General features: G+C 37.1%; 1 protein-coding gene across 1 annotated transcript in view; it reads left to right on the top strand.

The window, feature by feature from the left end:
• gbe1b (glucan (1,4-alpha-), branching enzyme 1b) overlaps nt 1-10,890 on the top strand; it is a 96,623-nt gene extending 85,733 nt beyond the window's left edge. The window contains exon 16 of the mRNA XM_027146689.2: nt 8,824-10,890. Coding sequence (XP_027002490.2) covers nt 8,824-8,886 — 63 coding nt within the window. The 3' untranslated portion in view covers nt 8,887-10,890. The remainder of the gene's footprint in view (nt 1-8,823) is intronic.
• The last annotated feature ends 5,860 nt before the right edge of the window (nt 10,891-16,750 follow it).

Here is a 16,750-nt window from a genome sequence, read left to right as displayed (position 1 = left end):
AAAAACCCAGATCTAATTGTATGGCTAGTAAACTGCAGGTCTTCATACAGTATGTGCTTTTTAGACAGAACGTACACTGAATAATCAAGGACGTGTTGTAGAATTTGTGGAAGAAGTCATTGTTTTTAAAGCCTTCTGTAACCTACAGGCCTCATTATACATAGTATTTATTAGGGAAGTTGGCTTTTTTGTCAAATTTTTAGGCAAGTATTTTATTAGCCTTAATTAGTGAGAAATTAAATAGATTTAATATATAAATAATATATAAGTTATATTATATAATAATAATATATTATTATATCATGTATAGTTTCTATTATTCTATGATAATTAGGGTAGCGGCTGTTACCTTGGGTCAAGAGAAGAAGAAAAAGCAGGAATGGAGTGACCATCAACAGTTTTTAAGTTGCACTAGGATTGTTTAGTTTGCTTTCATATTGGGAGAACTGAATTCTATATACTTATGTTCTGAAGTGCTATTCTAACAACTAAATTAGAAATGTATGTTTTAAATAATGCTTATAAATAGAAATAAATCAAGTGGTAGTAATATTATCAATGCCAATATGCATAACAAGTCTCATAACAATATTATTGCAGAGGACAAGGCAAAAAACATGAGTTTTCTACATGAAAGGTACTGACGATAAATTGTAGGTTCTTATCATAAACAACAGCCAGGCTATCTCTTTTTCCTTTTAGTCATGGTTTTGAAAGACAAAGGAAATAGCAAATACAGTTCTGGGAATTCATTAGCTATTTGCCTGGTTTCCTGTAAAAGCATGTCAAGAGTACCGTAAGTGATGCTATTAAGTAGATTAGCTTTATCAGTTAGAGCACGATAATTTAACTGAACAAAGGAGCAGGGTCAAAGAGTAGTTCTGGGAAGGATATGGTTTGATTAATTCTTGGCAAAAGGTCTACAATTAGTAAGCTTTGATGTACAGTGACGTGTGCAACCTGTCTGCCCACTGAGGTAATAGTGGAGTGCTGAGTGGCACATATTGAAGTCAAGTCAAGTCAAGAAGCTTTTACTGTCATTTCAACCATATATAGCTGTTGCAGTACATAGTGAAATGACAACGTTTCTCCAGGATCAGGGTGCTACAGTCCTAGCCACATAAGGTGCAACTGTGCAAACAGTGCAGGACAAGACAAACAAGACAGACAAGACAAGACAGTGCAGACAAAAAGTTACAAGACAATATGAAAAGTACAAAAAAATACAATACACAAAAGACAATAAACAGTAAACAGAAACAGCGTAGCATTATTTCACGTAGCATTATGGATAAAGATGGGTGTAAAGAGGGTGAATATGATGCCTGTAACCACATCCAATTTAGGTTTAAATACAAATTCATTGTGCTCAAGAAGAGCCTCAAGGACAATGTCTCTGGAGGTGTTTTTTTCTCCACTGATCTGGAAGACATGAACTTAGCTACTGTGTATTACTAGTAACACTATGTATTAGATGACCAGGGCCAATAAAGTGCACAGAGTAATTGTAGTCATATTATTTCTAGTTGAAACTGATAGTGGCTCACTAGACGCCGATGGTCAGTATGCATCGATCTACAGTCTAGGCTAAATTTAGTTCACCTTCAGATGCCTTTAGTACTAATGTGCCACAGGATCTTCATTTTAGTATCACTTCTATTTAAGTTTCCCCACAAAAGACCATGAAATCATTGTCACTATTAGCTCTGGGTTTCATAGTAGAAATCCTGGTATATGGTAAATACGCTGTTGTTTTCACTGGGGAGGTCTTGTATTTCAAAGGCTTGTGTTTGTCATGGAAATGATTCCTAACCGAGACTTCGATATGCTAATGTCCTCAAAATACTTTTTCCATTCTCCCCTACTAAGATTAAAGCTCTTTAGTTGTCTGATTATATAGGAAAGATCAACAGCTAAACATTTCCCTACTGAACCTGAATTAATTTGGCAAGAAATTGCTCAGTAAGTGTTCGAACGCTTCCTTGCACTTGCTTGAAGTGCGTTAGGTCAGGACTCTTTCCGCTCAAGCTGTAGCCCTACTTTTATCTTGGCAGCAATTCTCAACTGTATTAAGACAGCTTTCATCAGTTACCCCCCTTCCGACTGCCCAAAAATTATGCATTCTCTTTTTTCTTTCTTCCCAACTTTTTATTAATTCAAACACTACAATCTTACACCAAGCAATTTCAGCTAAATGCAAAGTATAGTTTAACAAGCCCGGCTAATATGAATCCCATGAGTGAGCTGCAGGAGCGAGACACAGGCAGCGTGGAATTCCTGTCAGATACTGAATCTCCCATCGACGTGTCTCTGGCATGCCTCAGTATGATGGGAATTAATCATTCTGTCTGTTGACAGGTACTGACAAGATGTCCCTTTTATATTCACACAATTTTTCTCCATGATTTATTTAAGGGCCACAAGCTTCGAAGTCGGTGCGAGTCTGCATAGAACTTTTTCTGTCCCTTTTTGCTTTCTTTCTCATTTAATGGGCCCATCAGCTCCCCTACCCCCTTCTCACTGAGTGACAATAGACTCTCATTTACCATCTGTAGGCGTTGCGGAGGCTTATGCATCGTATGCTTAAACTGACAGGATCTAGCTGAATGAACAATGCAGAGCAAAGCAGGAGACAAACTCTTTCACTTTAAAAAGCTCACCAACTGCCTCTCTGAATCCCAGTCTGATCTAAGGTACAATGTAGTTAATTGCTGCATAATTGATTTTACACCACAAATCGTGTTGAAGTCTCAGTTCAGATTGCTCACTGATTGGTGTTGATTTATATCTAAACAAATAGCAGCAAGGTTTATGTTTATGAGCTCCTTCTGTTAATGTTCTCGTTCTGTATTATTCTATAGTATATTAACATTAACATTGTCCAGAAGAACACTGATATGGTGATGTTTTTTGTGTGAAGATGATTAATTTGTCTTTTTGTGCAAAAAGACTTCAGTAATTGTTTATAGTTGTTATAATATTTGATAACATGAACTTATTTGGTTTCTAAACTATAATGTATACAATGGCAAATTAATATTGGATGAAAGGAATAAAACAATGGGACACGATGTCTTTGGGAAAGAAATAACTTCATGGTGGTAAAAATAACCTAACTTTGGGCCACATCAGTTATTTTCCTTTAGCATTGAGCACTGCTGTGTTTTTATTCTTTTTCATTACAGAATGCAGTTGAATCTTCTACATTAAGACCTTGCATTTTTCTGTGTAGAAATTGTGACTGATCATTTCAAAATAAAAAAATTATGCATTTTTTGTGTGGAAATATTTCACTTGATTAACTTTTTATGTTTTCAGCTTGTGTGTAGATTAACATTTAATAGCCGTGACCTAAAAAGCATTTTTTTTATTCAAACTTTTGTTTTAACCTATATATGTCCTTATTCTTGTTTATCCTCATATATCTCATACTTTTCTCTGTTCTGAAAAACTAGATATACATTTGAACATCGGAAAAGTTTCTTTGAGAAGTTTGTCTTTACTGACATTGTGAAAATCCTTATAAAGCATATCTGGTTCATGGAACGAGGAATGGATGGAGGGATAAATTGTGTAACAATGTGAATGGCTAGTGCTCTGAGCCAGGAAAAGCTTATTTTAACTCAGCTAGCGTCGCAGGTCTGTGCACTGATTCATCTCACTGCAGCAGTACATCTCAAAGCTTTACTGCCTCTCCTCCAGAAGCAAACACTTTGCAAAATCTGAGTCAGTGCGATTCCGAAAGCAGAATCAAAGGGCTGCAGAGATGCCATGAGACATGAACCGAATTTCCTCCTTCAGTGTTTTTTTTTTTTTGCTACCTTTCTGTGTGACTTTCAAAGCCTTATAATATGTTGAGAATGAGACAGTAAAGATGCTTTCTGGTGCTTTACTCTCGTCAGTGCAGTACACATCACAGCTGGAGTTTGTTGTTGAATATTTATGTGCCAATGTGAAATCTAAAGACCAGTAAGATCTCAAAGTATCTCATACACAATCCTTGTTAGAGGAGTATACATGCTCAAGGCCATGTTAGGGCTTAGAAAAGGCTTTCTGATGAAAAAAACCTGCTTGGCCATTATTCATAATCGAGTTGAAGTTGGTTTCTCTGAGATGACCTGTGTGAAAGTGGAGAAGTTGAAGCAGAAGCAACACGGATGACAGATTTTACTTGTTGTAGGAAAACAGTACATGGGGAAGTGTGTGTGGTACTTAGAAGTTCCAGATGAAAGTCACTTGTGGATCCCATAAGGTTCTACATAGAACTTTTTAAAGAACTCTTGAACCTGAAATGTATGCATTTTTTAATATTTATGTGAATTAGGTGCTAATTTGTTGGCTGGAGATGCATTTTTATTATTCCTCTTAGAACAGTTGTCTCTCGCTCTGATGTCACAGGGGGAAATTTCAAGTTCAGTCACAATGGTGTTTAATATGAGAAATATTTGTTAAAATTTCTGTTAGCTCAAAAAACAAAAGAGCAAGAGCTTTTTTCTAAACCTCACCATGCTCCAGCAATGGTTTATGTCATATTAATGAGAAATCCAACATAGGTTTAGTGGATCTACAGAAGAGACTGTTTAGCAGTCTATGAAATGACAAACACGATGGTGTTGACTGTGGTATTAGCACGCTTCAGCAGAATGTACAGATGAGAAGACAGACAAAAGAACTAAAGTGCTGCTACACTGTTCTCTCTTTAGGTAGAGATGACACGAGCAAGATGGCACTTCTATGAGCAGGTAGTCAAACAGCATTGCGCGTAATACAGAAAATCAGAAACAAAGGTGAAAGCAGAACCTGTCGATGAGAGGATTTTAAACTTTAAAATTCGACAGAGTGAATTTCTAGACGTGTTAAGATTTAGACTACAAATCAAGACATTGGAACTATAAGAATCTGACAAGTGAAAGCCGACACGTTTAAGCAGTGTATTAGAGTGAAGTTTTAAGAGGCTCTGACCATCTCTAAAGTTGGTTTGAATGAAATGGTCAGTGAATGTGATCCAATAATTCCAACAGATTATCTGATAAATGTGTTAAAATCTTAAAGGAGTCACAGATGCGGTTATGACAGATATAAATTTCAGAACTTTTGACAGACATATTGTGAATTTCCTGTATGGAGGACTGGTTTTGAGATTCCCCAGCCTGACAGTGCAGCGTATTCCATAACATGGGAAACATTCATCAACATTTGTATGACACCACAGTAATAACTTTAGGGATACGTGTTGTTTTTTTGTTTGGCAATTAATTTGCTATTTGTCACCATTGTTTTGTTCCGCCCTGGAAAATAAATGTTGTTGACATTGTACAGTTCCTGCACAGTGGTAGCTTTTGTCTTGCCAGGTGCAACAATTCTCTCTCTCTCACACACACACACACACACACTCTTCCTCCTCTCTCTCTCTCTCTCTCTCTCTCTCTCTCTCTCTCTCTCTCTCTCACACACACACACTCTTCCTCCTCTCTCTCTCTCTCTCACACACACACACACACTCTCCCCCCCCCCCTCTCTCTCTCTCTCACTCTCCCTCTCCCTTCTCTCTTTGAACAGCAGTGCTCCAGCTCCCCTTCTCCCCACTGAATCGGTTTAATTAGTCACCACTGTCTGTTGTCAGTGTTGCAGTGCTGGCTCGTTCAGCTCCCGTGGTGCCTCGCCCGTGCCAGAATTCTGAGCCCAGCGAACGCTCTCAGAAGCATCGAGGGGAACCAGCAGGCTTTCAGAGGGGGAGAGAAGCACTGAAATGTGCCGCTGGCCTCTGCGGAGTCAACTTTGTATGTTTGCCCGTATTTGTTCTTGGTTAACGTAGGTGTTTTAAAGAGCGTAAGCTCACGGGTGGGTAAGATGGGAAGATATGCAAGGTTGTGTTAGTGTGTCACAGTTGTGACTCCACCGGGTGTTGCTCCACCAAAGTGGATTAGTTTTTTAGCATGTTAAGTGGATTCTGGCAAGGAAGGTGCATGTGATTCTCTTGGAATAACATTAAAGGAGAATTACAGGGTGTCAGACCCCAAGTGACTCATCCAGTCGAGGCAGAGCCTATTTTTGGACTGAACTTCAGATGTCATTGTGGTAAATACAGCATGGAATAGGTGAGAAGCGTCCCAAATTTCCTCTTTCCCTCATCACTATTAAAGAAAAATAGGGAATCAGTTGGACAGGTCGTGTATACTGAATCAGATAATTACTGTTCTTCTGCAAACACATGATGTGTTTGACAATGCTGATTGGACTGCAGATGTACTGTAAAAGTGCTTAAATCTGCAGCATTGGTAACAGGCTTTTATTAAAGCATAGATGCATTTGATTTAAATGAATAGGAATTGATTGTGAACATTTGCACATTGTCAGAAAACCTGAAACAGCTGTTCTGAAGCAAAGCAAACAGTAATTTTCCACATCAAACTTTGCATATGTAGAACATTGGAAATGAAATTCACAGGCCCAGTGAACGTGCAATGAAATGGCACCAGGGTGGGAAATGAAAGTCGACCTTCACCCGTTTACACGAGCTACAAAGCATTTTCAGTCATTTTGTCTTATTCTGTCTTTGAAAGAGAAGTCACATTGAGGCAGTCCCAACAATCTTCTCATTGCTGGAGGCTCAAGATGTTTTTTTCTGTCCAGCAGCTGGCAGTTTTCTCCAAAAATACAAAACCATTGTAATGATTGATGGAATAAGCCAACAGAAGCAACTCGCATGTTGTTTCTATTTTTTCCATCCTGCTGTTCAAACCCTGTTTTTTATCTATTCAGTTAAACATCATGGTGTGTCTTGACTGTTATGTTATTCCTCTCAGCAAATAAAAAAGTAAGGAATAAAGAAATAAAACAGGAAATAATCACCAACAGGGAGATGTGATTCGACTTGGCATGAAGTGGAACTACTGTTTCCACCCTGAAGTGGATTATTTTGCTATAACTTGTCCCAAAGTGCTTTTATTCCTCTTGTTCAACAGCAATTTCCCAATTGCAATTTTTTAAAAATGTATTAAAGCAGTTTTAATCAATTATAAATGTTTTATTTACATTAAAGTTATATTCAATGTTGTTTTGCATCCACAAAACAAAACAAGAAGCTCTTTCTTAGAGCTTCCTGACGATTTCAAGAAGCTTACTGACGATTACAGAGAGCTGTCTCATGAAACTTCTTCCTTAAATGTGTCAAATAAAACATTAAACAAAAATCACCAAATTAAACATTATATATTTTTTCTTTGTTACAAAACACTTTCAGATTTTTTATTATAGTTAAACTCAGATTCTGCCCAGGCCACATGTGTGTTTGTGAGAGCAGTAATCAAAGTCGTCTTCTTCTTTTATTTTTTTATTCAACTAGCCCACAATCTGAGAATATAATAATAATAAAATAAATTACATTTATAATAAAGTTTTTTACTCCTTTTTTAAACACTTTTGAATGGATACCAAATGCTGTGTTGATGCGTTTTTGAAGGTGAGCGCTGCTGATGTAGTCTACTGGATTTTACTGCAAAAGTAGATCAGGATTTATGATATAAAAATAATTTTCCCGTATTAGTAACAGTATTTTAATCTTGTTCCATGCTACTACTCTAAGGCTATTTCGCTGCAGTGCTATTAATTGGGAGAAATTGGTTGATACTTTTTAGTTGATAGTTGTCTTAAATATTATTCTGTCATTTGGGTCATCACTGCTTCTACTGCTGGTTGACATTCACCTAAGCTGCACAAGCATGACATACCCATAAATATAACTGTACAGATAAGGAAAATGATTGATTTTAGATTGTATATATTCCCTAGTTCCACTAAAATGGACTCATGGTTACGCCACTGGCTCAGACACGACTCATTTTTAGATGTGAGTGTAAATTTTATCAAGCAAAGCACAAAGCCAGGAGCATTGGAGGCTCAGCAGTTAAGGCTCTGGGCTACTGGCCAGAAGGTTGGGGGTTTAAACCCCAGCACCATCAATCAGCCACTGTTGGGCCCTTGAGCAAGACCCTCTCTGCTCCAGGGGTACTGTGTAATGGCTGTCCCTGTGCTCTAACCTCTAACTTCCTAACATGCTCAGATATTTGAAGAAAAGATTTTGACTGTTCTGTAACGTTGTTGTTCTTGTCCTTTGGCTGTTCCCTGTTCGGGGTCACCACAGAGGATCATCCGATCCATATATTTGATTTTGGCACTGGTTTTTACCCCAGATGCCCTCATTGGGCTTAATCAAACCCAGGCCACAGTGGTGAGAGCACAGGATCCTGATCTTAACCTATCAGGGACACTATGTTCTGTTGTATAGGTGAGATACTGTATAAAGGCTCCTTCTTTTTCTTCTTCCTTCAGCCTGCATTCAGACTATAGTCAGGGCAGCCAGGGTGTACAGATATATGATGGTTTATGGTAACTCCCTTTCGGATGAGCAAAAAAGCTGCAGTTTGTCACTATGAGATGGAACTTGTGTGTGTTGTACAATGGCAGCTGCTACACTACAGATCTTCTGTCCCGAATAGTGTGATAGTGACTGCAAGCCATTTTCAGGGTTATTTTTAATGTCAGTCCAATTCTCTGTAAATGAGCTGTGACAGTGTAAGAAATAACATATTAGAATAAGTACATTAAAATAAGCCTGTGATTTGAATTACAAGCGACACTATTGAACTGCTGCTGCTGTAGAACAGCTTGTGACCAATCAGATTCAAGAATTGAACGGTCTCTTGAATTTCTAGATCCTGTATAGCTACATAAGCACATTTTAAACTGCAGTATTTTGTCTCAGGAGTGGTTCAATTTTTTCCTTCGAGGCTTACTCTGTTTTCCTCTTTGTTTCTTTCACAGGTTTACATTCCCTGCAGAACAGCTGTTGTTCTAGCCAACGAGGAAATCGATTACTGCTACTGAAACACAGTGATTCACTGAGAGATTGATACTCAGCAAATGTGTCTCTCCACTGGTTTCAATCTAAGATTTGTGTTTGATACACCATAAGAGCCTTGCACAGTTTTTCACCTTTCCCACTCACAGCACTTTCCAAACAAGGCCTGGTTAATTTGACCTATAACATGTAATTGGGGAAAAATGGTAGATTGTAGTACAAAGAATGGTTGCTTTTACAGTGTCATACATGAATAGCATGTTTTTCTGAAACTGTTCATAAAAGCAGTACAATCTGGACCTAATCCGTTGTAACTTTTTGCTATAGCTATTCATCCCTGAAAAGTGTGTGCGCGTGTGCGTGCGTGTGTCTGTCTGTGCGTGTGTGTGGTGGAACTTCACCTTAGGGATGTGTTCATAAGATTACATGATGTAACATTCCCTTCATGACACCTGACATAAACCTACATAAATGTTTATAAAAGCTTATTCCAGTATCAGCTGTCAGCATTTGGTGATTTCGTTTTTGACAATACATAAAACTTAATATAACATTTTTTGTTAACAGAAGATTTGATTGTAACACTTTTTTAAGGCTGATTTACTTTGAGAACACAAATCACTGCACGTCAGATAATGATGCTGACCATAAACACAGTAAGCTGCACATACACTGTAACAACTCTACTACTATATGAGAGGTACTGTATGTATATTTCTTGCCATTACATGAGTTTTATTTTACTGTTTATAAGATTTTGATGAATAACCGGTGTGTACACCATATGAGGTTACATTATGGTTATTATATATAACAAGTACACTGTGCTATTAAGTCAGTTATAATCATGTTCTAATGTAAACCAGCCTAAATTATCCCCTCTGTAATGTCATTGACATCAAAGTGAACAAAATCAGATAAGACACCTGACACAATAGGAATAAGCCTAAGTCTAAGTCTATTCTGCAGTAGACTGGTGTCCAACGTGTATTTCCAGGACCAGGATAAATAAGTTACTGAAGATGAATGAATGAAATGTTTTATGTTGACTTGTGAACACACTTAAGGAAAGTATTACTGCATACTTGCAAATACTTGTAAAAGTAAATTCTTTCTATTTGTCATAACTACAAAATAAAATCTCTCAACATGTGAATTAAAATATATTTCATGCCTGAGCTGTTCAATCTGAGGAAGTGTACACTTTTGGGTAATTTCCAGGCCTGGTTTGTAATATTTTGTAATTCTGATATATTTATTTTTGTGTGCTTTGCAATATTATTTTTTCAACCACTTGACTAATGGATAGTAAGAAGATGATGTGATGATTAATTGATCTTCGTGGTAAGAACTGATCTAAAATGTCTTCAGTAGGACCGAATATCTGAAAGCAATAAAAAAACACTTCAGTGTATTGACTGAATAAGAAAAATTCTATCATCTTCTTTGAATACATTGCATTCATTTCTATTTTCTTATACTGTTCCTGATGTTCTAGGGGAGATCCTGCATTAAATAGAGAAGCTAACAAGGATTCGGGTTCATTTGAATAGTTTGATTAGGCCTAGGATAAGGTGTTATTTAATATGTATATATTAATGTGATAATGTTATAATGTTAGTTAAGGACCCATTTACCCAAGTCAACTGTAAATGAAGTGTTGGCACAAATTTTCCTTCTGTGTATTGGTCTTGTCTGTTAAATAAACCTCACAGTATTGTATAATGGTTAAATGGGCAGCAGAATGTCCCATTATAATTTTAGTCTATTATGAACTTTCCGTTGCCTGCCTTCCCTCTTCAACAACAGTGTTTTTCATTAATGTCAAGTAGCTACTTGAAAATAATGCTGGCCTGCTTTTGAATCCTCTATAGAGAAAGCAGAATGAATCTGTGTGTAAATACATTAGGGGTTATTATCCTGAATCTGCTCTGCTGAATAAATCAAGAGGCTTTTTCCTTTGCCCTCTGTGTTTAAAGAGACACCTCACTATCAAAATCCAACCACACTGTCTTGTGAAACTGTTATAGGCTTATACTGAAATCATTAATCTATACACTTCATTTTTTGTCCCCAGAAGCTAATTGAGGGATTGTGTTTTTTTTTTCTTTATGCCTTTAAGTGTAATCTGTTTTGGGACAAAAAATGTGTTGCTATTTTCACATTAAAAAGCTGTTTTCGTGAAACAAAAAAAGGCTTATTGTTATTTATGTGACTTAATCAATTATTGTGTCTTACATCTTTCAGTATAGTGGCATCCCAATTATTTGTAAAATTGGTCCCTAAATATTTCACAATAACTACACTGTAAAAATAAAATTTGATCTTGTGTCTGCTAGTCCTCACAAGTTTGGACCACCAGAAATTGTCCCCAGAATGTGGTAAAATGTCACATTTCTTTATGAAGGTATTTTCTTTCATGTGAAGTGACAGGTACTTGTTTAGCTTTAGCTTCAATCTGATTCGAAAAAAAGTGTCCTTGCTGTTTTCACATTGAAAAGTTATGTATTTGTGTAAAAAGAAATGTAGTAAGTTATCGTGTAGAAATAAAAAACTTTTGGGTTTCCCTTAAGGATCAACACAGTTTTCAACGGTTTGCAATTTTGTGGGTAAATAAATATAATATACATATACTCCAAACTGAAGTTTTGTCAAAAATATCATGTACAGATGGGTGACAAGTGAAATGAGATGTTGGGAAGAAAACGGTACTTTTGTTATCGTAGAAGGAATCCCAGATGATTCTGCTCCCACCCACACAGCACAAGCCCACTAAATGGGTTGATGTAAATCATATGATATGACCTTCACAGTCTGATCTCAACCACACTGCACATGGTATGTCCTCCTAGTATAGCTCCAGAGACTTGTACTAAGCCAGACTGAAGCTGATCTGACTCTTGTGGTGGCCTAAAAACTTACTTTTACTTTGATTACCTTACTCTTTTTTTTTGTTTTATCATTTAATTTGTCACCTGTATGTAGGCATTGTCTGTAGTGTTACCCTGAACATCTCAGGTTCTTATATCTGTTATTTTTATATTAAGATATTATAGGACTTGGAATTCCTGTTTGATGCCCAGTGTTCCTGGATACATCTTGACCCTGACCAGGGTAAACCACTTACTTAGTTGTGAGGGAGTTACTTAAAGACAGCTCTTAATGAAAGGTGCTTTCAGTAGTGGTGATGAGATTAAGTCCTATAGCAGCATACAAATGATGTAATAAATAAATAAATAAATAAATAAAAACACATGAATTTCATCATTCAGATGAGGACATAAATAATATGATAATATATATGTTTGATGCAGTATGCAGATACATACAGATAAACAGAGCTGTTCAAATATAATTGCATACGTCTTAACAGTACCTGAATAACTATTAGTACAAGATTAATGGTGCAATTATGCTGATGTATATGAATAATGCAAAGGTTCAGTAAACATTGAATAGAAATCTGCCCTGCTCTATTATAAAACAGTGCAGAAACACTTCAGGTTAAAGAAAAATACTAATATTAAGTTCAGGCAAGGGAGCAGGTGATGTTTTCAAGCAGTCTGTTGGCTACAAAGGGAACAGATCTGAGAAAACAGATCTTTACAGTTCGATATATTCAATCAGTCCAAAGAGTGGTTACAAAAATCAGGCACAACAAGACAAGCCCCAAAAAATAAAATGGCATTGCTGATGTTGGCCACAGACAATTACTCTCTCCTTATCCTTCCTAACTGATTTGTCTCTAGTTTTGTATCCTGTTGAGGTGGTACCTTCAATTCAATCAGTTTGCAGTAGTCCAGTAGTCCAGCTCCTCCAGGATTGCACATTTATATGTGCCGTCACTTGGAGGTTTGGTGTGTCTCCCAGCAGTTTCAAAAGGATGAAGGAGATATCAAGAGGTGGGCCATTACAGGAGGAGAGCAACAACCCATCAACAGGACCAGAATCTGCTCCTTTGTGTAAGGAGGAACAGGAGAGGTGCTGCCAGAGCCTACAAAATGGCTACTGCACTGCTGTTCTGACAAGCTGTCAGAAACATGCTTCATGAGGGTGGCATGAAGGCCCGACATCCTCTACTGGTGCCTGTGCTTGAAGCCCCTGCACCATGCAGCTCACTTGGCATTTGCCAGAGAACACCAGAATTGGCAGGTCCTCCACTGGGGCCCCATTCACAGATGAGAGCAGGTTCACACTGAGTACATGTGACAGACGTGAAATAGTCTGAAGATGCCGTGGGGAACGTTATGCCTCCTGCTGCATCATCCTGATGAGGAATATCCTTCGACAGTCACACCCTTACTGCTGTTAGGTACCAGGATGAAATGTATGGATTTGAATCCATTCCTCAGTTGGTTGATGATTTTGGTTTCCATTGACCATTCCATCATTTTGTTCTCAGTGAATTACACAATCAACTGTATATATTATTATATTATATAAATATTTTTAACATAAATATTTTGTTCATTGAGACCAATTTTACAGTGATTTTACAGTTCCCTTGAGTTTTTTGAGCAGTGTATATTTACTGCTGCTACCTGATAATTGCTACTGTGCAAAAAAGTGTTTCACCTAGCACTAATGACGCTGGTCTATCACTTTTACGAAATAGGAAGGAATTTTCGATGCAGTGTTTTGTGCTTGCAGTAATTTTGTTTAATCACTGAGGCATGCAGCAGATCCTAAACTGTTTCAACCGCTTTACCATATGCTCAGTTTGATCTCCTTTCCTACCACAATCAAAAAGAGAATTTGCATTTACATTCCAACACCATCTCTCTAATGGTTCTCCACAACTGCTCCAAATCCCTGGTTCTCTTTATGTAACAAGAAAGGCATTTTTTATAATATCTCCCTTTTCAGCTCTCCAAAAGCTTAAGAGTGCCACTCTGCATAAATATCTGCCTCATGAACAAGACTCATTGTGAGAATGAAGGAGGTACCTCTTGCTTAATCACACCTTTCTAGCGTCCAGAGGCATGTTCATTAGTGTTCTGAAATGGAAGATGTTAACAGGACGAGTGGAGTCTGTAGGAGAGCAGTGCCTACTTTGTTACAGCTGGTCTCTTTTCGTGCTAATCAAGTTTCCTTCTTGACATTAATCAACGATGCGAGTGTAAAGAAACTGGTATGGAAATCAAGACTGAACAAGGCACTCCAACACCTCCACAAGAGCACACGTGTGGGACAGGGGCATCTTCATTTCTCTTCTTCATTTCATTTTAAAGGTTGTTTTGAGTCTACCGGACAAAACTAGGCTCATAATTATGGGAGAAAAGACTCCAATCAAGTGTACATGTATGGCACAACTGTTTGGTCATTGTTGTTTCTTTTGTTCATGAAGAAAAACCTGAGTTAGATTTCCAGTCTTGTACTGTTAACTTAGAAGAATAAAATATACAAATGTAAAAATTAAAATTGATGTGTTTTTGTTGGTTTGTTTTTCCCCCCATAAATCTCACTCACTCATTTTCTACCGCTTTATCCGATTCCCCATAAATCCAATATATTAATGTATAATACAATAATACTTACTAGCAAGAAAAACTGTGATAATTTTGTAATACATTTGTGTTATCAGACACATTGATTTATGTATTCCAGCCACTCATGAGGACACTACATGCCCCAGGTGTTATGGTGTTGCCTAGGTGTTGCACTTTCAGTGCTGGTTCTGCCTGTAAGGTCTTTCTAGGACACACCGACTTCAGCTTGTCCTCATTTTCATGAAGCGTGTTGCAAAGTTCATTCAGCTGAAAATAAGTAGATACTGTGATATAATGCTGCCCTCTATGGGTAGCACCACAGATCATTATTTCACTTCATTATTGTTTTGTTCTTCACATGTCTACAAGACCTTCCTCTTAGTTCATGTTACGTTTCTTTCCATCTAATTAAAATCAAGTTAGGTGTAAACTTTGTGAATATTTATATATGATTTACTTCATATTTACTGTATATATATTAACTTTCTCCTTGCCCAGTTTGGAATTGTTCTTAGAAAGTGTGATAGTAGATAGGGATGGGCGATATGGCCTAAAATCCATATTGCGATATACATTGCAGCCTCTTGCGATAACGATATATATTGCGATATATAAATTATAATAGAACTATTTCAGAACAGGTTACACAGACCCTTAGGAAAGCCTAACTGCTAAATGTATTTTTTTTTTAAGAAATAAAGAAACATGTCGTTTTGAGAACATTTATTGTGAAAAAGCAAAACTGTAATTGTACAACAAAATGTTGCAGATAAATAAGTCTTTCCTTCTAAAAGGCACTATACTTAGTTCAAGTCCTTGGTTCTTAAATGCCACCCAAGTTGCAGAGAACATAAAAACTTGTGTCTTTTTAGTTAAGGAACATACACTGTACTGAAAATACTTCCAGTATTAATTAGGCAAAGAAAATTATTCTGTGTAAATGCACAGATACTTTAAATAAAAGCATATTTCAAACCTGCAGCCGAGGTAACACATTTGCTTTTAAACATTTTGTTCTCCTAATGAAATTAAAACTGGTGTCTTGTTAATAAAAAAATGGACACTGTGAATTAGGGATATACTTCCAGTATTAGGCATGGCTATTTTAAATAAAGAAAATTCTTCCAAGTGTAGTGCACATACTTCAAATGAAAACAAGTGCTAAATGAAAGCACAAAATAAATAAGTAAAATACTTTCAGTATAAGGAACATATACGTCAACTAAAAGAGAATTTTTAAAGTATAAAAGTTTCTTTACAGTAGTGTTATGCCATATATACAGTAAAAAGTGCAAATGTAGTTATTTTCTTAAAGGACACAAAATATGCAAAGCACAGGAAAAACTGTCTGGTGTTAGCATGTTAGCGCTAGCGTTAGCCTGTTAGCTCTTCCAAATATAAGGAGTACCTTTTGAAAATGACTGTTAGATTGAGGTTTGGATCAGTTCCTGTATTTTCTCTCATGCGTTCTTCGTACTGGATCTTGCGGTCGGCTGCATTGCCGTTGGTATTCAACGACATGTTTAGTTTTGAGGTGGTAGAACAGATTAGTCGTGTTACCGCTCTTAGCTGGAACTTTTGCCCCACACACTCTACAGAGTATATTTTTCTGCTGCTCGTCGGACGGCTTAAATCCAAACCAATAATAGATGTTGCACCGGTCTTTTTAACGAGCTCCTCTGTTTCGCTGACGCTTTCAGCCATGTTTATTCAAGATGACGAATATGATGATTCGTTGCTCGTGGCTCTAAATTTCGCGGGTAGATTGCGTCATCAACATGCATTATCGCGATAGTGCAATAGAATTAAAATCTCTATCGTAGGCCAATGTTGTATCGTTTATATCGTATATCGTTTATATCGCCCATTACTAATAGTAGATATTTGATATTTACATAAAGTTCTACAGCTTCATCAAATTTGCCATTAGACTGTTGTGGTGTCCCCATTGCACCTTCTGCTTCAACACTAAACAGCAAGTTCTCTTCACAACAAAACTGAACGGCAAAGAAAACATGACAGTGTCTTAAAAATAACTTGACAGTCTGATTGTGTAATTTTATTTGGCAGACAACGCTATCCAGAATGACTTTTATCTCATTTTATCCAACTGAGCAATTGAGGGTTAAGGGTTGCCTTGCTCAAGGACACCTCAGTCGTGGCTGGCCCGAGACTCAAACCCACAATCTTAGGGTTAGGAGTCAAAGACTCCTATACAATTTAATTTGCTAATTCCTGTCGGAAGCTGGAGGTTAGAGTAAAAAAGTAACTTGACGACAGTCTGATTGTGTAATATTATTTGGCAGACAACGCTATCCAGAATGACTTTTATCTCATTTTATCCAACTGAGCAATTAATCCCTGTCGGAAGCTGGAGGTTACAGTAAAAAAGAAAAGTCCC

The sequence above is a fragment of the Tachysurus fulvidraco genome, chromosome 11 (assembly GCF_022655615.1).
Source record: "Tachysurus fulvidraco isolate hzauxx_2018 chromosome 11, HZAU_PFXX_2.0, whole genome shotgun sequence".
In the NCBI taxonomy this organism is placed as follows: Eukaryota; Metazoa; Chordata; class Actinopteri; order Siluriformes; family Bagridae; genus Tachysurus; species Tachysurus fulvidraco.
This window is presented reverse-complemented; position numbering and strand designations above follow the sequence as displayed.